This window comes from Budorcas taxicolor, chromosome 1 (genome assembly GCF_023091745.1).
Source record: "Budorcas taxicolor isolate Tak-1 chromosome 1, Takin1.1, whole genome shotgun sequence".
Classification (NCBI taxonomy): Eukaryota; Metazoa; Chordata; class Mammalia; order Artiodactyla; family Bovidae; genus Budorcas; species Budorcas taxicolor.
This window is the reverse complement of record NC_068910.1, coordinates 145,982,318-146,007,812: the sequence shown is the minus strand read 5'-3', so window position 1 is coordinate 146,007,812 and position 25,495 is coordinate 145,982,318. Positions and strand designations below refer to the sequence as shown.

Genomic DNA, 25,495 nt, shown 5'->3' with positions numbered 1-25,495 from the left:
TTCTCTTGAAAAAGAAAAAAGAATTAATAATTGATTAAAAAAAAATTGGAGTTAGTTGAGTTATTTGATATATTATTTCTAAAATATATTAACGCCGCAGGCACCCTGTGTAACCCACAGGCCACATATCTTAACATCTTTCCCTTCTAATATGTACATACATGTACAGAGACAATTTTCCACAAAAAGAAAAGGGTGTGAATTTTGCTTTGATTTGAACGCGTTCACCTATGTTAGTTCAACTAAAAGGGATAGCGTGGTGGGAGTTGAGAGATCCGAGTGGATGGTGAAGTGGATGGCTGGGAAGCCTGCAGAGGCCCCGGGGGAAGGCGGGAGGCTGGGCCTCGACACAGCTGCCCTCCCGCCTCCCTTCCTGCTCCCCGGATCCTCAGGGCCTCTGCAGAGCTCCTGGCGCCTCCGCAGACTTCTCATTCCTCAGGATGGTCTTTGGTTTGCTCCCGATCTGGCTGGCTGTGTTTGGTCTCATTCTGTCAGGTGTTGGAAGGGCTACATTCATCCGTTGTTTGCTGGTGCCTGTGGGAGCCTCACTTGCTGCGCTGTGAGGCGACTCCCTGAGGATATTTCTGCTCCTGCTGCTTCACCTGCTGTACAATTTCCCTGATCTTGCGCTGTGCAGTCTGCAGCAAGGGAGAGGAGGGGGATGGGGGGAGAAAAGGAACCCAGTTCTGAGGACAGGCAGAGGGGAGTTGGGGAGTAGGCTTTGGACTTGGGGGGAGGAGGTGGTAACCTCAGAGAAGTGTCATCTGGACTCAACTGCAGTAAAGTGGCAGAGTTCCCCACCCCCACCCCAAGGCTGCTAGGTGGAAGGTAAGAAAGTGGGATCCCAGGAACCACAACCAGGGCATCAGTGACTCAGGACCCTGCAGAGGTCAGACAGCATCGTCTCCCCCAGCTACACTCACGCCAGTGTGCAGTGCTGCCCCCTACCCCCCTGCCTTCCTAGAGTGTGGTGTATAGCAGGGATATGACAGTCAATGGCATGGGGAGAAAGTGAGAAACTGGCCCAGACACTTAACTCCACCTTGAACAAGTGGAGAAAACACGTGAACCCACACCTGCCCCCTCACCCACCCTGGTGCTCCTTTTGCAGGGAGAGCCCTGCCATTGAGACCTGTGCCCAGGGCTGGGAGGGGAGAGCCACAGGGGTGGCATGGCCGGGCTCTGACTGTAGGAGTCTCAGGGTGCCTGTGGGTCATGGGGCTGCAGCAGCATCACAGGGCCTGGCAAAGCAAGGCATTGGGAACGTGTGCTAACACCCAGACACACCTGCCGTGTCAGTGGAGACCGCCTCTACTCCTTCAGGATGGGGACTGGACTGCTTTATCCCACCCCTACCCCATCCATAACGAAGCATTAGAAAGAACCAGGTCCCATGATGCTGAGGGGCTGGCCCTTCTGCCTGGACGAGCAGCAGCTGTGTGGAGCTCTGAGTCCTAATGAGGGGTGTCGTGCAGCAGAGGAGAGGAAAGAGAAACATGGGTCTCCTGGGATGAGCGTTTAACCTGTAATAGTGTCATTGTGGCACCCAGGCTGGTCCTCAGGGTCCAAGGGTGACCCTTCCTGGTAAGTGACTCCCAGCAGGGTAAGGCTGTGACTGAAGCCTGGTCAGGAGGATGAGGGAATGCAAGAGCTCGCAGGCCAGCATTTGAGAGGCTGAACTGTACTCGCCTGATTCCAAAGCTCTACGCCCTTCCTCAGCCTCCTCTAGCAGAGCTAGGAGAGCAGCAGTAAGCTGAGGAATGGTCGCGCCTGCCCTGTCCCATCTGGGCATGGGGTCAGGGCATGGGTGTGCGCAGGGCTTGGGGCCACCTGACAGGTCACCAAGAGCTTAGAGACTTGACAAGAGATTAGCAGGAGAGACTGGACGCTCACAGCACAGGTACCTGACTGGCAAAGAAATGCCCGATAATTCTGACAATCACTTCCTCATTTTCATCTGGTGTTTGGTCACGAGGCACGATGACTTCTGCACTGGTTAAGTTCTGCAGTTCATTCACCTGTGGAGGAAGAAACCAGAAAACGTGTGACTCGCTTCACTGCAATATCTCCAAGGCATGTCCGAGGAGCTGGGTGGAACTCTGCTCCCTATTCTTTCCCGCTGCTGTGTGTGTGGGTTTACAGGGGCAGGAGGTGGCTCTCTGTCTTCACTTCCCAGCATGTAGCCTAGATGCAGCGTGTCTGGACTCAGGACCCTGGTTTTTCGGGGTCTGGCTCAGCACTGAATCTGAGGCCCTCAGCTCCGGATGATGCAGATTCCATTTTTGTCCTAGGAGAGTCGGGTGGGGGTCTGAGGGAAGTCAGGCCAGGAGACGAAGGCAGCTCAGAGCACACTCACGGTTTTGCCGCCCTTGCCGATCACACGGCCGGCTGTAGAGGAGGGCACTCGGATGTGGGCTTCCAGCTTCACCTCCTCTTTGGGGTTAAAGAAGTTTTCTTCTTTCAGTTTCCCAAAGATCCGCCCCTGGGCCTGAGAGAGCAAGACATGTCAACCTGCTTTAGCCGCACTGCTGTGGGAACTGGTGAGTCCAAGGCATGGCACAACCCCGGCCCCATGCTCACCAGGGCCCGCTCAGCTGGCTCAGACCTGGTGGGCACACGCCTTCCACACCCAACAAGTGACATGCATAGACACTCCTGTGTCTTTGGGTTTGCACACGATCGCACAGGGAGCTTTCTGTTTGTAGGGACAGGGTGGAACTACCTGTAGTCTGTGTATCCTGAGCACCTATAAATATTTGCTTGAATGAATTTGTTCAGGGAATTCTTAACTTCCTCCCACCAACAGTATGTTCATAAGTCTGTTATTAAAGGATGGAGGCAAGGGTGGTGGTGACAGGATTTGCTTTTTGATATCTAACTCCAGAGGTAGTGTAGCCAAGAGCTTATTGTTCTTTTTAAAATTTGAGGAACTTAAAAAGTATTTATTTATTTAATGGCTGCACTGCTCGGCATAAGAGATTTTAGTTTCCTGACCAGGGGTCAAACCTGTGCCCTTTGCAGTGGAAACAGAGTCTTAACCATTGGACTGCCAGGGAAACCCCTAAAAGGATTAAAAAAAACCAAACTGAGATATAACTTACATAATCTAAAACTCTGCACTTTCAAGTGTACACTCCAGCAGTTTTTAGGACATTCATTACGTTGTGCCGCCACCACCACTATTCAGAATGTTTCTATCCCATTCCCCCAGATGAAACCCATACCTATTGGCAGACAGTCCCAGCTCCCCCTCTCTAGTCCCTGGCAACCATTAGACTAGTTTGTACGGATTTGCCTTTTCTGATGTTTCACATAAATGGAATATACCATGTGTGGCCTGCTGTGTCTTCCTTCTCTCACTGGGTGGAATGTTTTCTGGGCTCACTTATGATGTAGTGTGCATCAGAATTTCACTCTTTTCATGGCTGACTGATATCCTATTACGTCGTTATGCCACATTTTGTTTATTCATCATGAGTTGAAGGATTATTGTCCTTGAACATTTATACATGTGTTAATTTTTTTCTCAGACACATTTTAAGTATTTTTACTACAAATTATATTTTTATAAATATGTTTCTTTTAGAAAACTCAATTTATAATTTTTCTAGGGGTGAAAAGGTAAAAACAATACTGCAGGAGAAGGGAGACAGCTGGCAGAATAGTAACAGAAGGACTTGAGCTCACCTCCTCTCACGAAAACACCAAAATCACAACCAACTGCTGAACAACCATCAACAAAAAGACTGGAACCTTTCCAAAAAGATAATCTGCATCCGAAAACAAAGAAGCCACAACCAGATGGCGGGAAGGGTGCTGTCACAAAACAATCAAATCCCATACCCATCAGGCCACCCACAAACTGGAAACTAATACTGCAGAGGTTCTCCCAGAGGAGTGAGAGTTCTGAGCCCCATGCCAGGCTCCCCAGATGGGCGTCTGGCGTCCCGAGGAGGTGTCTCTAGAGCATTTGGCTTTGAAGGGCCAGAGGCACTTGAGTGCAAGAGCTCTGCAGGACTGAGGGAAGCAGGGACTCCACTCTTGGAGGGTGCACACAAGGGTTCATGTGCCCTGGGACCCAAGGCAAAGCAGTGACTCCATAGGAGCCCGAGTTAGACCTACCTGTAGGTTTTGGAGTCTCCTGGAGAGGCGGGGATTGGCTGTGGCCCACTGTGGGGGCAAGGGCACTGGTAGTGGAGGCCCCAGGGAATATTCCTCAATTTGAGCTCTCCTAGAGGTCACCATCTGGTACTGAGACCTGGCCCCAACGCAACAGCCTGCAAGCTCCAGTGCTTCAGGCCAACCAACAGGCTGGGAACACAGCCCCAGCAATCAACTGACACACACAATGCCTAAAGCTGTCCTGAGTCCACAGGCACCTCAAGACATGCCCTTTGACATGGCCCTGCTGCACAAGAGGGACAAGAGCCAGCCCCATCTACCAGCTGGCAGGCACCAGTCGCTACCACCGGGGAAGCCTGTACAAACCCCTGAACCAACCTCACCCACCAGGAGGCAGACATGAGAAGCAAGAAGAACTACAATCCAGCAGCCAACAGAAGGGAGATCACAAACACAAACTGAGACAGCAGAGAAGTATGTTCCAGACGAAGGAACAAGATAAAACCCCAGAAGAACAACTAAATGAAATCAAGACAGGCAATCTACCTGAAGGTAGAGAAGACTCTACACATGGACATCACCAGATGGTCAACAGCGAAATCAGATTGGTTGTATTCTTTGTATCCAAAGATGGAGAAACTGTATACAGTCAGCAAAAACAAACTGACTGTGGCTCAGACCCTGAACTCCTTATTGCCAAATTCAGACTTAAATTGAAGAAAGTAGGGAAAACCACCAGACCATTAAGGTATGACCTAAATCAGATCCCTTGTGACTGTACAGTGGAAGTGAGAAATAGATTCAAGGGATTAGATCTGATAGACAGAGTGCCTGAAGAACTATGGATGGAGGTTCGTAACATTGTACAGGAGGCAGGGATCAAGACCATCCCTGAGAAAAAGAAGTGCAAAAAGGCAAAATGGTTGTTTAAGGAGGACTTACAAATAGCTGTGAAAAGAAGAGAACTGAAAGGCAAAGGAGAAAAGGAAAGATACACCCATTTGAATGCAGAGTTCCAAAGAACAGCAAGGAGAGATAAGAAAGCCTTCCTCAGCAATCAATGCAAAGAAACAGAGGAAAACAATAGAATGGGAAAGACTAAAGATCTCTTCAAGAAAATTAGAGATACCAAGGGTGGGCACAATAAAGGACAGAAATGGTATGGACCTAATAGAAGCAGAAGATATTAAGAAGAGGTGGCAGGAATACACAGAAGAACTGTACAAAAAAGTTCTTCACGACCCAGATAATCACAATGGTGTGATCACTCATCTAGAGCCAGACATCCTGGAATGTGAAGTCAAGTGGGCCTTAGAAAGCATCACTACAAACAAAGCTAGTGGAGGTGATGGAATTCCAGTGGAGCTATTTCAAACCCTAAAAGATCATGCTGTGAAAGTGCTGCACTCAATAAGCCAGCAAATTTGGAAAATTCAACAGTGGCTACAGGACTGGAAAAGGTCAGTTTTCATTCCAACCCCTAAAAAGGCGATGCCAAGAATGCTCAAACTACGGCACAATTGCACTCATCTCACATGCTAGCAAAGTAATGCTCAAAATTCTCCAAGCCAGGCTTCAACAGTATGTGAACTTCCAGATGTTCAAGCTGGATTTAGAAAAGGCAGAGGAACCAGAGATCAAATTGTCAACATCCGTTGGATCATTAAAAAACCAAGAGAGTTCCAGAAAAACATCTACTTCTGCTTTATTGACTATGCCAAAGCCTTTGACTGTGTGGATCACAACAAACTGTGGAAAATTCTGAAAGAGATGGGAATACCAGACCACTTGACCTGCCTCCTGAGAAATCTGTATGCAGGTCAGGAAGCAATAGTTAGAACTGGACATGGAACAACAGACTGGTACCAAATCAGGAAAGGCGTACGTCAAGGCTGTATATTGTCACCCTGCTTATTTACCTTATATGCAGAGTACATCATGAGAAATACTGGGCTGGATGAAGCACAAGCTGGAATCAAAATTGCCAGGAGAAATATCAGTAACCTCAGATATGCAGATGACACCACCCTTATGGCAGAAAGTGAAGAAGAACTAAAGAGCCTCTTGATGAAAGTGAAAGAGGAGAGTGAAAAAGCTGGCTTAAAATTCAACATTTAGAAAACTAAGATCATGGCATCCAGTCCCATTACTTCATGGCAAACAGACGGGAAAACAATGGAAACAGTGGCAGACTTTATTTCCATGAAATTAAAAGACCCTTTCTCCTTAGAAGAAAAGTTATGACCAACCTAGATAGCATATTAAAAAGCAGAGACATTACTTTGCCAACAAAGGTCCATCTAGTCAAAGCTTTGGTTTTTCCAGTAGTCATTTATGGATGTGAGAGTTGGACCATAAAAAGAAAGCTGAGCACCAAAGAATTGATGCTTTTGAACTATGGTGTTGGAGAAGACTCTTGAGAGTCCCTTGGACTGCAAGGAGATCCAACCAGTCCATCCTAAAGGAAATTAGTCCTGAATATTCACTGGAAGGACTGATGCTGAAGAATGAATAAGTGAGTTGGGAGACTGGTGAAAATCACACTGTGGAACAGAATAAAGAATGAAGAGAAATGAGCACGGCTAAGAGACCTGTGAGGCAACATTAAGTGTGCCAGCATTCACTCTATAAGGGTTCTCGAAGAAGATGACAGAGAGAAATGGCCTGAGAAAATAAAGTGATGAAAGGGAAAAACCTACAACAAAGGATAGCCAACAAGGCTCTCATTCAGAATCAATGAATAAGTCAAAAGCTTTACAGATAAGCAAAAGCTAAGAGAATTCACTACTTTATAACAAATGCTAAAGGAACTTCTCTAGGTGGAAAAGCTCACAACTAGAAACAAGAAAATTATAAAATTATGAATGGGCAAGTTCACCAGTAAAGACAAACATACAGTAAAGGTGGGAAATCATTCATACATAAATAGGACGTCAAAAGCAGTAATCATGAGGAGAGTACAAATGCAGGATATTGGAAAGGCATTTGAAATTAGATCAGCATCTTTATTAAACAGTGCTGAATATATAAAGACCACTATGCCAAAACCTCCTGGTAACTGCAAACCAAAACATCTATGATAGACAAAAAAGAAAAAGCAGTCAAAACGCAGCATGAAAGATAGTCATCACTTGTGAGAGAACAAGAGGAAGGGAAGAAAAAAGACTTACAGCAACAAACCCGAAGCAATGAACAAAATGGCAATAAGAACATACATATTGATAATTACCTTAAATGTAAAAGGATTAAATGCTCCAACCAAAAGTGATACACATACACACACACACAGTGGGATGTTACTCAGCTCATTTAAAAAAGAATAAATACCACTGGCAGTAACCTGGATGGACCTAGAGATTATCATAGTAAGTGAAGTAAATCAGAGACAAATATATGATATCACTTACATGTGGAATCTAAAAAAGTGATACAAGTAAACTTATTTACAAAACAAGGAAACAGGCTCACAGACAAAAAACAAACGTGGTTACCAAGGGGGCAATTAGGGGTGGGGAGATAAATTAGGAGTTTGGGATTATCATATGTCAACAAAGACCTACTGTATAGCACAAGGAACTCTACTCAACATTATGTAATAACCTACATGGGAAAACCACCTGAGAAAGAATGGATATATGTATGTGTATAACTTAACACCTGAAACCAACACAACACTGGAAAAAACTGTACTCCAGTATAAAATGAAGGAATGCACCCCTCCAAACACTTCCAACAAACTGTGTGTTTCCCCTCACACCCTGTGTTTATGCTCCATCTTCAAAACCACGGCCAAGGGATCAGAGATGTGCCCGTGGGGGTGCCATCTGAACTGGGCACTGACAGTCCACTTTTCACAGGAGAGAAGGGGAGGAGGGCTCCAGGTAAGGGCACAGCCTGGAGGTGGGGAAGATAGGGTGGGTCGGAGACTTGTAGGAAGGGAAATGGAGATAGGATGGAGCCTCCAAAGAAGAGCCTGAAGCTGCCCCTGGGGCAGCTGCACTTGCTAAAGGTCCTCAGCGCCCCTAACAGGCAGCCCTGTGCTCAGGACTGAGGGGGTTCTTGGCACTGACCTTGAACTGAGCTTCAGGTGGGCCGGTGATGATGACCATCCTTTCACTGACGTCTGGGCCTTCTGCTGGGGCGATCTGCAGTTCACAAAGCAAGAGGGAAATGCTGCTGCTTGGTGCCGTTCCCTGAGCCCCTTCTCCTCATGTAGGTGGGCGGCACCCCTACCACCAAGAGATTACGGGGCTCGTGCCTTTGCATCCGGGACTCTGACCCTGCTGCTTCCACCCTGGGTCTCAGGAGAAATGACAGTGGTGCCCAGTATCAAATTCAGGTGGGAAGCAGGTTCCTAGTTACTGCCTGCCCCTGCCCCCAACACCAGCAGTGACCAATCTCTACACCAAGGAGCCCTCTAGCCCACCCAGGGCCCAGAGGCGAGGAAGGGATGGTCAACAGAGGAGTTCAGTCAGAGCCAGTCTGCAGGAAAGGGCATCTTGGTTCTGTCTTGGCTGCCGGTGATAACTGAACTAGAGCAGGCGTGACTAGGACTGTGGTGGCGCCTGAGCAAGCATGAGGACGCCCTGGTTCCAGGGTGCTCTGCACACATCCCCTCCCCACAGGTGGAACATGGTTGAACCTGGCAAGCCGGAGCTAGCTCTCAGTCTCAATCTGACATTAACACAACTCAAGGTGGACCAAGTATACATTTTTTTGTTATAACCTCCTTATATATTCCCCACTCGGGCAAAATTAAAGTTACTTTTATTTATTTAGGTCATACTGCACAGCTTTCAGATCTGTTCCCCATCAGGGATTGAATACATGTCCCTTGCAGTAGAAGCTTAGGATCCTAACCACTGGACCACCAGGGAACTCCTGTAAAGTTACTTTAAACTGAGTTAAAAGTACACTGGGCATTTAGGGATGAGCCAGTTTAGTACACAAATGCACCTCATGAGGTCATATGCACCGTACAGAGACACCATCCCCAAGACTGACCTGAACTGTTCAGCATGTGTGACACACCACTAATGGGGGGTGTCTGAAGCCACTGTCTCTGAACCACTGTGTCTGAGTCTCAGGCTCCCCTCAAAAGACCTCTGCCTCCACAGGGTTTAATTTACTTTTCTCTCAGTGCACGTCCTAAGCCAGGCTGCATCTGCAGGCCTCAGTGTCCTGTGTCACTTTTCCAGCTTTGCTGTGAAGATGGAGCCAAGGGGAGCCCCTTCTCCGAGGCCTCGAGGAGGATCCGGCCCTGACTACTTAGTGGTATGAGGATGAATGTGAGACACGTCACCGATCACTGAGCTTCTTGGAGGATCTTCCCTCTGCTGCGGGCAGACTGCCTGCCAGCCTCCAACCTCAGGGCTGCAGCCTCAGCTAAAAAACACAGATGTGTCCAGGGGACTGAGACCCTCCAGCAGGCTGCAACACAGATCACTGGTGAGAGGGCAGTCCAGTGGTTAAGATTTCACCTTCCAATGCAGGGGTGCAGGTTCGACCCCTGGTCAGGGAGCTGATCCCACATGCCTTGTGGCCAAAAGACCAAAACATAAAGCAGAAGCAATATTGTAACATTCAATAAAGGCTTTAAAAATGGTCCACATCAAAAAAAAGAAAAAGAAATCTTAAAAAAAAAAAAAAAAAAAGATCACTGGCGGGAACCCGTCTCTACTCCTAGATCCGTAAGTGGCATTCAGTCCACTCCTTGTGTGCCAGGGTAAATGAGAGTGAGAGAGCATGGGCACAGTGGCTCCCAGCCCTTATCCACCCAAACTAAGAAAGGCTAATTCCCGGGTCGTGTTGACCCAATCAGTTCTCACAGCTGCCTTGCTCCAGTTCTGAAAGAAAGTCATCTGTCCCCTACCTGGCATTCCCAGCCCAGCCTGGCACTCAAGAGAGCCACACGTGTGCGGCTGCACTTCTGGAATGGCACTCTGCAGGCAAACACCCTGAGAGGACCTGCGATGAGGAACCCATTCTATGACTGAAGCAGACGGGACACAGAAAGATGGGGTGACCACCAAGATCACGGGTGAGCAGGGCTGGAGTGGGGCCTGGGAATTGTGTGTGACATTCTTAAACCTGCCATCCAGAGGCTCTGCAGGCTAACCAGGTGATGAGGTCTCAGCTCTCGCCTGTGACGGAAGCATCTCTTTCGTGTACCACACGGTCCCAGCTCAGCCTACCACCTGCCAGCACTGTGCTCCCACGTTAGCGTAAAGCTTGCCCCTGCCCCGGCGGCCATCAGTGTGCCTCTAGGCGTGGCCCCTGAAGATCAGCAGGGCAGGGTGGGGGTGGTTCTCCAGAGCAGGTGAGATCATCACCTTTAGAGACATGCTGTCAGAGACCCGTCAAGATAAAGAGAACTAGCAAAAACCAGATCAGCTTTAAGAAATAGGAAATCTCTCTCCCAAATGCTTGGCTTCCCTGGTTTCCTCTCTCTCCTGCTGCTCTGGAGAGCCAGAGCCCATTCTGTTCCTGGCCCAGCCCTGTGGTCTTTGTCCAGCACAGAAGTCACACCACCACTCAATGCTGCTGGGATACCGAGCGACTATGGGGAGGCTCAGGGGAAGCCCAAGGGGTCGATCCTTCTCTACTTTCCTGGAGGCTTGCTGGAATGACTGGGCGAGCATTCGGGGTGCTATAGTGAGAAGACACTGGATCAGAGACGGGAGAGCCTGGTCCAGTCTCGGCTCTCATATGCTTTAGCTTTGTGGCCGCCGACACATCAATGCGACACTGGGCCCTGGTTCCTAAGGGGCAAGGGCAAGTGGAGAGTCACTGCTGCAGTCAGCCCCGGGGGTGCCCCGTAGCCTACAAGCCAGCAGGGCTGCTATCTAAGCCTTGCTGTGGCCCGCTCCCTCTTTGCAACTCACTTTTCTCAGTGGAAATAGGATTTAATGAGACAGCTCTTCAAGTCCCTTCTAGTTGAAATTGTTTGTCTCTTGCACTGCATCTCAGACCACAAGACCTGACACCTCAGTATGCAGCCAGCCCAGTGGCTGTCCACACCCTACCTGTCCCACATGGAGGGTGGGCCCAGCACAGCCTGTGGTACCTGGGCCGGGGTCTCACCTGCAACAAGCCTGCTGGGTGCAAAGGCTCTAGCTGCTCCGCCACTGGTCACCCCCCACCCTCGGGCTCTCCTCCAGTCTGTGCACTTCGTGGGTGAGACCACCAGGGCCGAGAGGGAGAGTGCTTTACCTACGTAACATCCTGTCACGGTCTCACTGAGGCCTTGTTCTGTGCCACTCACTCAGTGTTTTTTTTTTTCCTCCAGCACACTTGCTCTGGGAGAAATTCCAGCTCTTCTTGGGGAGAAAGTGTAAGCATTCTTTCTCTCCAAGTCATGAGACTTCTTGTTCGGAATTCCGGGTTGTCCCATGGCAGCGAATTATTTTACGTAACAACGGAAACTCTGTTTCCGAAAGTGTTTCATGAGGCTTGGGACGTGCTCAGCATTCTGCCCGTGAGTCAGCGCTGATAGCCTGGCTTGGACCAGGACCAGGACCAGGGCCGAATAATCCTCCCTTTTCAGTTTCTCTGACGACTCTTCCCGTTATGCTTTTGGAGGCAGGATGTGGGTATGGAACTGCAGCGACCTCGGAGCTCGGGCGCTGTGTGAATCAAGGGGCCTTCCTCCGTGACCCCTCTGCTCAGTGTCCAGGCTGCATCTCAGGCTCTGTCACCAGCTTTTGTCTATGGTTTCATCACTGCTTTTCAAAGGGCTTTTCATTCAAACTGTTTTGTTTCAAAGTTCAGGGGTTTCTGAAGTGGAGACTAACTAAGGCATCAAAGCACTGACAACTGCTGAGTATAAATTATCATTTCCCTCAGGCCCACAGTCCCTTCACTTAGGAGAATCCTCTGTTTTATCCTGAGGAGACGACAATGGTAGCCCAAGGAAGACTAGGTTGGCTTATGTGTTACTAGTATTTTTTTTCCTAATTCATTTGTTAGTTGAACAAAAAAAGGAGTGAGCGAGGAAGACACGAGTACATATGGAAACAGTGCTGCAGACAGGTTTTCCAGGTCCTCCAGGATTCTGCGGATGGTGTGAGAGTTCCCCAGGATGGACAGAAGGAATAAGGGGCGTGGGCTGGGTGGGGGGGTGGAAGATGGTGGGACACAGATGGCTGTCAAGAGCAGCTTTACCTTAATGGAGGCCCCGGCGAATCTGGCCAGCTGTTTAATGTGCGCCCCTTTCTTCCCGATGATGGCCCCCACGGCCTGGGTGGGGATGAAGAGATTGACGATCTCCTGCTCTGGATACTGGAAGGACAAGACAAGACAGATGCCATCATTCCCCTGTGGGCTGCCTCCCCAGGCGCTCGCCATTACAGACCAGTGGCCGGGAGCGACATGGACTCTCTGTCGCCTGGGGCACTGCAGGTGGGAAGCTGGAGGGATGAACCTGAACGGTGGCCGTACTATTAATAACTACCCTACAGCCAGAGTGCAAATTTCTGTCGAGCAGCTCCGAATTCACTGGTCTCAGCAAGCTGTCTGTTCACAGGCTTTCTGTGAAGTTCAAACGTGAGTATCTCTTCTGGGTCTTCCTCCAAGGAATCAACAGCTCGTAAGCATACCGTGCTGAGGCACTTTGTTGGTGGGAATGCAGAGCTGCCCTCCCCATCCTTGGCAGGAGCGGATGTTGCAGGGGCAATGGTTCACAATGAGACTGATTAAACCTGCTGACTGGGCCGCACAGGGACAGCCTAGAGAGACATGGGCAAGGGCGTTGGGGGCCCTTGCAGTCCTTGTCCATAGAGGCCTGTGGGAATGACACAGCCCACCTGCTAGACTTTGTTAAAGAACTTTGGAGACTGTTCTTTGGCCCAGCATCACCTCCTTAGACTGCTGATCACCTCCCCACCCCTCCCCACACCAGCTTCCAGCCACCTGTGGGGTCTGTGAGAGCAAGCAGAATGCTGACGGGGCTTCCTCCTGTGCGCTCGAGTGCCGGGTCGTCTCCTGTGCTGGCGCTCTGTGATTTCGCTCCCAGGGCAGCCTGGAGCCACAGGGCACAGCATGCGGACCCTGAGCACGCCCTGGCCAGTCTGCTGAGGACTGCGTGGCACTGGCTACAGGAGGGACGAGTGGAAGATGGAAGTAAACTGTGGGCACTTACAGAGTGATGGTGCGGGAACGGGCCAAACTGGTGAGGGGGGCACAGGCTGGAGAAATATCCAGAGTGGGTCTGCAGCAGGAGAGAAACATTCAGTCAGTGGGGCCCGCGAGGCCGCTCACCAAACTCAGGGAGGCAGGGCACCCACACGCAGCCCTGGCTCCCAGCACATCACTGCGCAGCCCTGAAGGCACATCCCTCTGCAGCTCAGATCTCTGCTTCTTTCCCTGGCGGAGCCAAGCTCTGGGCTTCCCAGGAACCCACCAGGGTAGGGAGCCTGCACTCACACTTTCTAACCTAACCTCAGGCAGAGAGGGAGGGCCAGTGGCTTCTCTTTTCTGAGGAATTATGAACCATGGATTAAAGGACTAGAAGGTGCCACGACAAGTCCAAGAGTTAGTCCAAACAAGCAAACGTGTTCCTGGGGAAGTCAGATCACTGAGCTCCCAGAGAATCTCAGAAGGAATGGAGTGATGGAGAATAGAGGAATTAAAAAGAAACTGACACAGGAGAGAAAATGAATGAATATATATATATATATTGGGGGAGGGGAAGCAGGGAACAGGAAGGCAGATGTGGTAGAAAAACACAGAGCTGTTAAGAAAACAGGATTCTTTTTAAAAGTAGCTGCTTTTTATTCAAGGCTTGTGTCCCAGGCATTGTGGTAGATGCTTTATTCATAAACTCTCTCAATCCTCGTAATAGTCCTGCGAGACAGGAATGCATCTGCTTTTATGTATTTTATGGGTAGAACATTAAGCAGAGTCAGCAGAGTCTAGTTCACTGTGTTTTACACATAAGGCCAAGTATAATAAATGCTGACCTGCCTGTTACAGGAAGGGAGGTGGGCAGCTCTGGGACCAATCCCCGAGGGCCCATCTGTCTGGCAGTTGTCAGACACGATGAGGCTTGGAGTTAGTGGACCTAACTTCCATCTGAGGATCCTTGAAAAGATCTCCTGGTGTTCTCTGTCCCCTGAATATCCAACTGGCTTCTCTGTTACAGAGCACAACATTGCCTTAGGAATCAAAATGTAGCTATTCCTCTTTTTGAGTTTGGGCAGTGGACTTCTGACCTCAGGGGAAAAAGAGATGTGAACACGGTGGGGAGCGTCCCCCAAGCGTGCTTGGGGTGTCCATAGCACCTGCAGGAGACAGAAGCTCTGCCAAAGGAAGGGAGTTTAGTTCAGTCGCTCAGTCGTGTCGGACTCGTTGTGACCCCATGGCCTGCAGTACGCCAGGCCTCCCTGTCCATCACCAACTCCCAGAGTTCACTCAAACTCATGTCCATTGTGTTGGTGAGCCATCCAACCATCTCATCCTCTGTCGTCCCCTTCTCCTCCTGCCTTCAATCTTTCCCAGCATCAGGGCCTCTTCCAATGAGTCAGCTCTTTGCATCAGGTGGCCAAAGTATTGGAGTTTCAGCTTCAACATCAGTCCTTCCAATGAATATTTAGGACTGATTTCCTTTAGGATGCACTGGTTTGATCTCCTTGCAGTCCAAGGGACTCTCAAGAGTCTTCTCCAACACCACAGTTCAACAGCATCATTCTTCAGGACTCAGCTTTCTTCACAGTCCAACTCTCACATCCCTACATGACTACTGGAAAAACCATAGTTTTGGCTAGTTGCCCTTTGTTGGCAACCACGCTGTGAAGCCAGCCTCTACTTTTGTAACGTAGAAAGAGGCTGCAGTGACACCTCATGGCCACAAGAGGGGGCTATGAGATCAGTGTTCTCCTGGCAAACTCCATTTTTGAAAGGAAGCTTGAGTGAAGATGTTTGGCTTACTTACTTGGTCCTGCCTCTTTCTTGAAGAACAGCGCAGGTCTCAGTTCTGGGCCATGGAGGGTTGGGAGAGAATTCCAGCAGCTTTTCTGCCCAGACAAACCTTTGGGGAAAGGATGCGTCTGCCCTCCTCTTACCTGGAAAGTTTTTCGTTCAGCCCTCAGCAGAAATAATTCTTTTGAATTGTGATTTGAGCCCAAAAGAGATAAACCACAAGGGTAGCTCCGTTTTGGGTTTAAATACTCCCAAGACAAATATGGTATCAAATTTAGATCTACCACTTGTGTTGGGGAGGGAATGAACTGTAAAAGGCTAAAAAGAACTGATTCCTCAGTCCTCTTTTTGTTCATGAGTTACAGCTGGAAAACCACTGTGGAGAAAGAAACCTGAACACAGCAATCAGGAGCTTGTTTCTAGCTGAGGCTCTGTCATTAGCTTTTGTGTCTGTAGGATGGTTTTTGGAGTCAGAAGCCCCAGAAGACTTGAGTCTGAATCACTAGCTGTATACAACTGGGGATAAGTTACTCAGCTTTTCTGAACCTCATCCACAAATGGATTTAAAAAGTATCTACAGCTTATAATACTATTGTGGGAGTTCATTCAACTGTTTATTCGTTCATGCATAAGATATTTGAGCAAAAGCACTGTTCTAGGTGCTGGGGACACAGATACTAAGAAAAGGGTCACTGCCACCATGGAACTTAGGTTCTACTGGGGAGGCAGACAGTATATGAAAGAAATGAACAGGAGGACACGTGGAGGGGTAGCTGCTGAGATAAGCAGTGGGCTGGTGATTTCACCGGGAGGGTCTGGGAAGACTCTGGGAGGAGGTAACTTACGAGTGGGGGCCCACAGAGGATGTGGAGCCCCATATAAGGTGCCGGGTGAGAAACACTCTCAACAGAGTTCTCTGAGACACAGAGCCAGGACAGGAGAGGCCAGCATGGCAAAAATAACTGAGGCAGAATGAGACACAGAGAGGCAGGCAGTGCCAGGTCACGCAGAGGTGGGCCTCGGTTTGCACTTGGGTTTGACCCTATGTACAACGGATGCCCCTGAAGTATACCACGTGGCACTCGATGAGGTCACTGGCATAGTGACTCCATCACTGGGCACCGTATGGCCTTCACTATTGGTGAATGAGCACTCATTTATCACACTTCCCATTCCCTCTACCCCCATGCTTACAGGGGAGGCCACAAGCTCAAATGGAAGAGGTGCTTAGGCTTAATGATCAAAAAGTAACCTGTTGAATAAATGTTCTCTTTAATGGGAAAGCAGGGTGTAGCCATTTGACAAGCTGGGGCCCCAGAGTGGGACAGGTGGTATGGAACCCTAACTCTAAAATGGCAGTTGAGCTTACTGTCTCAGTTTGAAGGTCCTCAGCTATTTCATTGGAGAAGGCAATGGCAACCTACTCCAGTACTCTTGCCTGGAAAATCCCATGGACGGAGGAGCCTGGTAGGCTGCAGTCCGTGGGGTCGCTAAGAGTCAGACATGACTGAGCAGCTTCACTTTCACTTTTCACTTTCATTCACTGGAGAAGCAAATGGCAACCCACTCCAGTGTTCTTGCCTGGAGAATCCCAGGGACGGGGGAGCCTGGTGCGCTGCCATCTATGGGGTCGCACAGAGTGGGACACGACTGAAGTGAGTTAGCAGCAGCAGCAGCTATTTCATGAGGGAGAAGCTACTTTAAGTTTGATGTTTCAAAAGAATTACCATTTCAGATATGGTGGGGAAAGAGGTCATGCTGCAGGCGGTCCTAAAAGATGTGACCCCCAAAAAGAGAGGCCACAAGGGTGGGGGCGTCACTGTTATCCACTGGTTCATTTCAGACTCTTGGCTTGAGGGAAATTAGTGTCATCTTCTATGTCATCTTCTACGCTTGACTATGCTGGGGTAGTAGGGGGGTAGATATCAAACTCTGGCCACCCGATGTGAAGGTGTGACTCACTGGAAAAGAAAAGACCTTGATGCTGGGAAAGACTGAAGACAAAAGGAGGAAGTGGCAGAGGATGAGATGGTTGGATGGCATCACTGACTCAATGGACATGAGTTTGAGCCAATTCCGAGAGAGAGTGAAGGACAGGGAAGCTTGGAGTGCTGCAGTTCATGGGGTCGCAAAGAGCTGGACATGACTTAGTGACTGACCAACAACAAAAATGTATCAAACACACTCATGAACATTTAGAATGGAGTTAAAGCTGGGCCTGCTTTTCCTAGAAGAACGACAGGGTCCTCAGTGCCAAGCTGCTGGGTATGACTATCTGATGCAGCGTTTAGGTGACATTCTGAATCATAAATCATGGAGCAGGAAGAGAGAGGGGTGGGAAGGGTCGTAAAGAGGCAAGGGTCAGGCATACAAAATATTTTCAGATATACAAACAGCTTTAGTGTGATGACAGAGTGCTGTTACAAAGATGGCAGGTGCTCCTCCCTGGAACCAGGGACATGGACATGGGGCAAGGGAATGGACTTGGGCAGAGGGGTCAGAGTCATGGGTAGAGCTGTTCAGGGTTCAGAAGGCACACACGCTACCCCGGCTTGTCCAGTTCCTCCTTCCAGCCCCTGCCTCCCAGCCCTGTGTGCTCTCAGAGGACCACCTCAGGAGCTGATGGGGACCAGAGGTTGGTAAGCTAGAAAGAAGTGGAGCCAGGATTGGAGCACAGATCCTCTGTCTGACTCTGTGTCTCTAGATCTTAACCCAATGCTGCCCTCACATGGAACATTCCAAACTCACTGGTTCATAGGTGGGACCCACAGTGTATGTTATGATAAGGCTGCCCATATTAGAACCTTCTGCTGAGTTTAAGTACATGAATGAACAATTAAAACTCACTGGACATATACAGAGAATCAGCAGCATGGAAGAGGGAAGCAAAGCTAAGCAAGGCAAGCACATGACCTTGGTAAATTAATTCAGCAAAGAGGGAGAACTTTTTAAAAAAGTCTGCTTTGATATCTCAGTGAGATTTAAGAGGGCAGTGCTTTAATATGTGAGTACGACTGCTATGAGGAAAGCCAATCAGAGAACTAGATCATCACTCTTAGAAATTAAAAACTAGCAGAGTAAAAACTCAATAGAAACCATGTAAATAGAAGCATGCACCCTTCTGAAAAGGCAGTCCGTGCGCAAGAAGGTTAACTCACCCAAAACAAAAGGAGGGACTCAGAAAGACATGACAAGTAGAGGGAAAAGATTACTCTCTCTCCAGAAAGTGTAAACTCCAGAAGCAAAAAAGAGGGAAGAGAAGCATACTAAAATTAACTACAGACCCAGGTTTCCTGAACCAGTGAAAAATCCGAACAGTCAGACTGAAGGGCTGACTCACATTTCTGATTTCCCAGGGTGAAGGTGAAATGCTACAAAAAGCAAAAAACTTACAGGCAAATGAAAAAAAAAGTTTCTTACTGGTAGCAACTTATCTGAAAAGCAAAATGCTACAAGTATTGCTTTAAGAGTTCTAAAGGAACTATGACCATAGAATCTCTAACCATCCAGTTGAACTTTCATTCATGTGTGAAGGGCAAAAAAAGGCATTTTCAGATAAACAAAGGCTTAGAAATTATACTATTTATGTGCTATTCCTGAAAAAAAGTTATTTAAGGAAGTACTCCAGAAAAAGAAACAAAAACAAATAACTCAAGAAATGAGAAGATATGGAACACAAGAAACCATTTGCAGTGAGCAGAAACCAGTAAAATTTAGCTAATTCTAAATAACTCTGAATTATGAGATTGTGTACTAAGAAAGAAAATTTAATAATTTGGACCAAAGTTCCAGATTATTTCTAGAGTAATATAATTATAAAAATACATTAAACAAATATCTGTTAAAAATAAAGAATTTTTAAAAGTCATAATCATAGTGGGAACAGTAAACTGCTCTCAAAATGTAATAAGTCATAGAGATAAAAAATAATTATATAGAGGCTACACGTCATCAATTAAAAGCTTGATTTTACAGCCATCAACACAACTTTTAGTCCACTAGAGAAGGTATATCTTTCCAAGATTCCTGGTTTCCAAAATCTGATCAGGCATGAGGCAAGACCACAAAAACCAGAACTGTTTCAATAACATTCTTTGAGAGGAAAGTACAGGAAACTATTGTAAGGTAACAAAAAGGGAACCCTTAACTACTAAAAAATTAAAAGAAAACTCCCTAATAAATTTGATTAAGGAAAGAGAAAACACAGTATGTGATGTTAGGAATGAAGAGAGATTCACAAATTTGAAGCTTTAAAAGGCAATAGATTGCTTTGTACAACTTTGTGTCACTAAGTATGAAAAGAGAGATGAATACTTTTACAGGAGAATATAAATCAACAAAACCAAGTCAGAAACATATAAGAAACTGAAAAGATTATAAATGATCTTTCTCCAAACAAAAGTGCTAGGCCCAGAAGTTTTATGGATGGATTGCATTAAATCTTCAAGGGACAGAAAATTCCTACATATTCTCAATTTTCCCAAGTATAGTATAAGTTGACTATCCTTTCAATTCAATCTTTTGAGGAAAAAAAATAACCCTGGTGTTGACACTGTCAAAGATAGTATAAAACCGCAGTAACTGCGGTGTAGACAAAACGAGGAACAGAATAGAGGCCAGGAATGAGACTCAGTGGGAATCTGGCATACAACAAAGCTGACATTTCAAACTGAGTGATGCACTGGAAAAAAAATGACACTGGATCCCTAGCTCAATGTACAAGTTAAGAGAAACTGCCTATGAATTATAAGCAACAATCCCCCCAAATCAACAACTAAAAATGACGTAAGAAAACCTGGAAGGATAACTCTTAGATAGCAGGCAGCTTTTTCTTAGCATAACATCAAAGGCTAGAAGTCCATAAAGGAAAACAACACTGATCTAACTATCTTAATTCTTACAATTTCTGCATTAATTCTGTTGAAGGAAAACGTGAAAATTAAAAAGAAAAATGCATTCCCTTTTGATGCAATAATTGCAGTCTTAGAATTTACTTCTAGATTTGCTCACACTCTTATGTTTAAGGACATTCATTCTGACACTATTGGTAGCAGAGAAAGCCTAAAGAAAACCCAAATATCAAAAAACAGCATGCTCAGTAGAAAAATTACAGTAATTTCATACAACGGAATTAAAAAGCCATTAAAGAGAATTAACTCTAGACATGGAAAGACGCTCCTAATAAGTGAGAAATAAAGCAACAGTAATTCACTATATGTGGCATGATTCCATTTGTTTTTGAATAAAATGATTATATATATGCTCATAAGACATTTTAAAACATAATAACACTATACTTCTGGGGAGTGGCAGTTGGGTAAAATTTGGGTAAGAGAAGGAAGGCTAAAGGGAAACATTTACTATTAACTTCATATAGTAGTTCACTTGTTCAAAAAAACCCTATTTTAAATTACTATGGCACAAGACACCACAAATAAAGCAAAGAGAAATGACAAGCTAGTGGAAGATATTTACAACATGACAAATGGATAACAGCCTTAATATGTAATTAGCTGTTACAAATCATTAGGAAAAAGATGGGGGGAAATGACAATAGCAACTAAGATTTATATAGCAATTACTGTGTATGGAGTTTTACTTATATAATTACCCTGACAACAATTGTATGAAACAGAAAGACATGGAAATGCAAAGAGGCTAAGTCTCTTGCCCAAGTTTGTTAAAAATAACAAGTGGTATAGTGCAGAGATTCAAACACAGGTTGTTTGACTCCAGATTCTATACTGCCTCTCCACAGATTGATAGGCAAGGGATACAAAAGGACAATTAATCAGAGAGGGAGAAAAATGTCCAGTAAGCCCCAAAGTGCTTATTACGAGTAAAAGATACTCATAATAGTATCTTTTAAAGGATCAGATTGCAGGGCTTCCTTGGTGGCTCAGTGGTAAAGAATCTGCCTCCCAAAGCAGGAGACACAGGTGAGATCCCTGATCCAGAAGATCCCACATGTCATCGAGCAACTAGGCCCATGCGCCACAACGACTGAGCCTGAGCTCTGGAGCCGGGAAGCTGCACCTCCTGAGCCCACAAGCTCCAAGTACGGGAGCCCGTGTGCCCCCGAGACTGCTCTGTAACAAAAGAAGCCGCCACAATGAGAAGCCACACAGCACAGCCAAAAATAAACAAATAAAAAAATCATTGTTAGAAAGTACCAGATTGCAAGGGATAATTACATTGGTAGTGAGAGTACAAGGAAAAGAAAGCCTCTGTGTCACATATCAGATAAGAAGGAACAGTAGTATATTGTTTATGTATCAAAATTTATATGCTAATAAATAGAAAAAGATCAACATTTATATTTTTATATACTTATACATTCTTTGGCTCAGCAATTCTATTTCTAGGAATTTATTCTGAGAAAATAACTGGATAAAAGAATCATGATATATATACAAGAATTTCTATTGTAGGGTGAAAATTTAGAATATATATCATTTATATACTTAATATATATGTATATATACATTGTATATATACCCACACACAAATAAATAGAAACACTAGCTATTTCGAGATTAAGAAAAAACTTGCTCTTGTACCATTTGCTTCTTAAATACTATGCATGTATTACTTTTATAACCAGAAAATGATAAAAATGGTAATTTTCATATATACATGCATACATCAAAAGCTTCCAGCATTGGTACCCCAATTCATGCATGTGTGAGCCACCTATAAACAGGTGCACAGATCTCCTGACCTTCGGATGTTGACAGCAAAAGCACTAGAGGTCTGTGATGTATAAAAGCAACCAAGAAATACCCTAATTCCTTGAAATTTGAATATCTAAGTGACAGGAAGGCAGTAATATTTTATAAATATTTGAAGGATCTCCACTACTCCACCCTCCCGTCCTTCTCAGGAGGTCTGGGTCCACCTGGGAAGCCCTCAAGCCTCCAATTCAGGGTCTAGACCCTGCAGCGGTGGGTAGCGATGCCCACCTCTATGCCCTCCCTGTCTGCTGTAGCTGTCAGAGAGAGAGAGGTCTGCAGGAGCAGTACTGCTGCAAAGTTGGGGCAACTGTGTGCTTCAGATTAGAAGCTAATCTTGATCTAAGGGTTCAAGATCAGAACTATAGGGCTTTTAACTTGAAAATATTTTATTTAAAATCTGTTTTATAGAGAACAGAAACTATTTTCGTAAAAATCATTATTCTACATAGTAAAAAAAATATCAGATGTAAAGGAAGCTTTCCAACTGGCAAAACCTATTTTCAAGTTTAGAAAATATTCTGCTATCATATGAAAAGTTCTCTTCTTGTTTTTCAGTTCAAGGATCTCTGAATTTTTCTGTACAGAGCCAAATAAATATTTTAGGCTTTGCATATCTCAGGGTCTCTACTGCATCTACTCAACTCTGCCATCACAGCAGAAAAGCAGACAGACAATGCGTTTAATAAACATTCCTAGTTGTATATATACACAAAAATAAGTGGTGGGCTGGATCTGGCCTCAGACTGTCATTTGCTGAGTTCTCTTTTCGATGATCAATTTTAGAAGAATTTTCTACTGTATTACATCTTTTTTTCTCCCACCATTTATGTTACTTAGGTTGACAGAGTAGCATGACTTTCAAAGTTATCACTGGTGGAACGGCACCTATAATCTCTCTTTCAAGAAATGCCATGTGTCTAAGGCCAGTTCACTGTCCTGGGCTCAGTCGTTCTCACATCTCAGCAAAGATGGGGACACACACTTCTCAAAGCTATTCTCCCCCCTTAGAGTACCTATATGACTGTGACAGATGCCAGTTCCCTCCTGCCATATTCCCAGCTCCCTCTAAAGCTAAGACAGACAGAGACACACACGGCTCAATATTGGGCGCTATCCTTTAAGGGAAAATGTATATAATTCTAAAGAAATGGTATGGAGAGATTTAAAAATGACTTAGAAAAGCTGTATATAAACATGGTGACAGAACGTGCATGTTCTTGTGACTAAAGATGTGGGTGCCAGTTCATTTCCCTATTTTGTTGGCAAAACAGCACACTGAGTTCACCCTGTCTCTACAGCTAACCCAAAGAGTTACTCAGAATTCTGACACTGGAAAGCCTACAATACCAGAGACCACCTCTCGAAAGAAAGAGGTGGTTAAGCTAATGTTCTCCAACCTGATTCTTGCCATTTAAACAGTATGAACATTGGGAGAAAATTAGTCTTCTTAAAAAATAAGTAGTATGTGTGGAGAATTAGGAATGAATTAAAAAAAAAAAAAAAGCTGTCAAGTATCCTGAGCCCTAATTTGGTAACATGTTGATCTAGAATGATGCTTGTGGATGGGGACAAGTAGAAAACACATAACATTCACATTTCTTCTTCTGCTATTAATTATGATTCAAACAATAAATACTTACTGAGAATCTACTAAATGCCAGGCATTGTGCTAAGTGTCTAGGAATAAACACTGTGTGTGCTATTTTCTTTTAAAAAACTATTAATAAAATATAATGCACTTGAATTGTAGACCCAGGTTAGAATTTTATACATGAGTCATCTAGGTACGAAAAATATATTTAATTAGTAAGTGAACAACACTCATGAAGGCTCTTATTTGCGCTAACAAATCCTTTTTTACATTGAACAGGCTTCTAGCTAATGAATTTGCTAGCAGTCTCGTTCTTTCCCAGATATGATATATACTATGTTTAAGAGCACATATTTAAAGGATGGTTTTAATCTGTCCATTAGGAAGAAGTCCTAAGAACTGTTGAATTCAGCCCTTATGAGCACGGCCTCCAGATGAAAGCTTTGGCTCTGATTCAACACAGCAGAGAAATGCCGCTGCCTAGAGGAGTATGAGCGAACCCCTGAAAGCTGAGCTACTTACAGCGAAAGGGTGGTAGGGGGGAGCGGGGGGAGCTCCTCGGGGCCCTGCTGGTGGAGGCAGCACGGAAAGTCCTGTTGAAAAGATGCCAAGTGCGCTCAGGTTCAACCCCGGGATCAGATTGGCTTGTTGCTGGGAATAAAAATGGAGAAAAAGTTGAGGGGAGGAGACCAGAGAGGCCCAGCTTGCCTGGGTCAACCTCCATCTCTTGTCTGGATGGCATCAGCGTCTCCCACTCAGCTCACCCAGGCCCCGGGGACCTCTTCCTCACCCTGCTGCCGGGGCGGGCTCTCCAAGCCTCAACCGGATGGTGGCACTCCCTTCAAAGCTTCTCTGCTGCTTCGAGTGTCTACACGTCTTAAGCCAGCAATGAGGCTCTTTCTGGGGACCCCGGCCACCTTGCCAGCCTCTCTTGCCAACCTTCACTCCCACCCTGCCCAGTCCTGCTCCTCTCCCCCCTCTGGATCCCCCACACACATTGTCTGCTCTGCAAGAACTGTTGCTTGTCTCTGTCCTCGCCTGGCTACATCCTACTCATCATGCAGGTTTCACCTGAGCTTAGGTGTCCGCTCCTCAAGGAACCTTCTTTCATCCCAAAGGCCTCAGCTCAGGTGCCCTTTCTGCGCTCTCCTAACACACTCATGTTCCCCTAAAACAGCAGGCATCACATAGTATTTGAATGGCCTGTGTAGTTGCCTCTCCGCCTTTCAGACAACAATTTCCTCATGGACAGAAACTGTCTTGTTTAGTGCTGTGAGCTCAGTGCCTGGTACATAGTAAGTACTCAATAAATATTTGCTGAATGAATATGATTAAAACATGTTGGCTGAATAGTTTTTCCTGACTTTATCCAGGGAAAGATCAGACCCCTCATTAAGATACCACACGTGTAAACTCTTAGCCATGTTTGGAATGGTCCACAATTTTGGCTTGTTTACCATTCAGCTGCCAGTTTCGTGATCATCTTGCTTGCTTATTTCACATTTAAACATGGGGATGCTCACACAAGCTGCCCTTCAGAGGCAGAGGGATAATGTATCTCCCACCCTGTTCTGTAACCAACCCGTCCTACCACTGCCTCCCCGACCACCGAGCAAATCTCTAACATTTTCTCTTTGCTCATCTGTGGCTCTAGGGTCACCCAGTAACTTGCCTTCTTTTTGAGCGTCTGGAACGGGAGCGTTAGGATCTTAGCCTTTATCCCATTCATGTGTGAGATCTAGTGATTTTGTCATTCACCTATCAATGCATGACTTCAGCACAGACATGAATGAACCTAAGTGAGGCACATGCTCAGGGGAAGATGTCTGGAACACCCAGAGCCTTTGCAGCATTTCCGGGTGTTCACAGAAAGAGCTTATCATAAGATATCAAGATCCCCAAAGAAGAAAACGAGATTAGTGGATGATACTTTGACAGACAAATACACACAAATGGGGGGAGGGAAGGTCACACTGCAGTCGTCTCCTCTCCACGCTCACCGTGTCCCGCAATTATCATGTGGGCCGCTAAGGTGGGACTTGGGGTGAGGCGGGAAGGTAGTACTGACCTGAGGAAGGAGGTCCTATGGCAAGTGCTGCAGTGAGGGAGCTGGGGCTGCGTTTCAACCACC

The 25,495-nt window shown here is 46.2% G+C and overlaps 1 protein-coding gene across 2 annotated transcripts in view; it reads right to left on the bottom strand.

The window, feature by feature from the left end:
* Positions 1-381: 381 nt before the first annotated feature.
* IGF2BP2 (insulin like growth factor 2 mRNA binding protein 2) overlaps positions 382-25,495 on the bottom strand; it is a 162,050-nt gene continuing 136,936 nt past the window's right edge. For both annotated transcript variants that reach the window (XM_052636459.1, XM_052636460.1), the window contains 7 exons: positions 23,887-24,015; positions 13,262-13,330; positions 12,286-12,402; positions 8,193-8,267; positions 2,357-2,488; positions 1,905-2,018; positions 382-638 (listed from right to left, as the gene is read on the bottom strand). In XM_052636459.1, the coding sequence (XP_052492419.1) occupies positions 546-638; positions 1,905-2,018; positions 2,357-2,488; positions 8,193-8,267; positions 12,286-12,402; positions 13,262-13,330; positions 23,887-24,015 (729 nt within the window). In that variant the 3' untranslated portion in view covers positions 382-545. The remainder of the gene's footprint in view (positions 639-1,904; positions 2,019-2,356; positions 2,489-8,192; positions 8,268-12,285; positions 12,403-13,261; positions 13,331-23,886; positions 24,016-25,495) is intronic.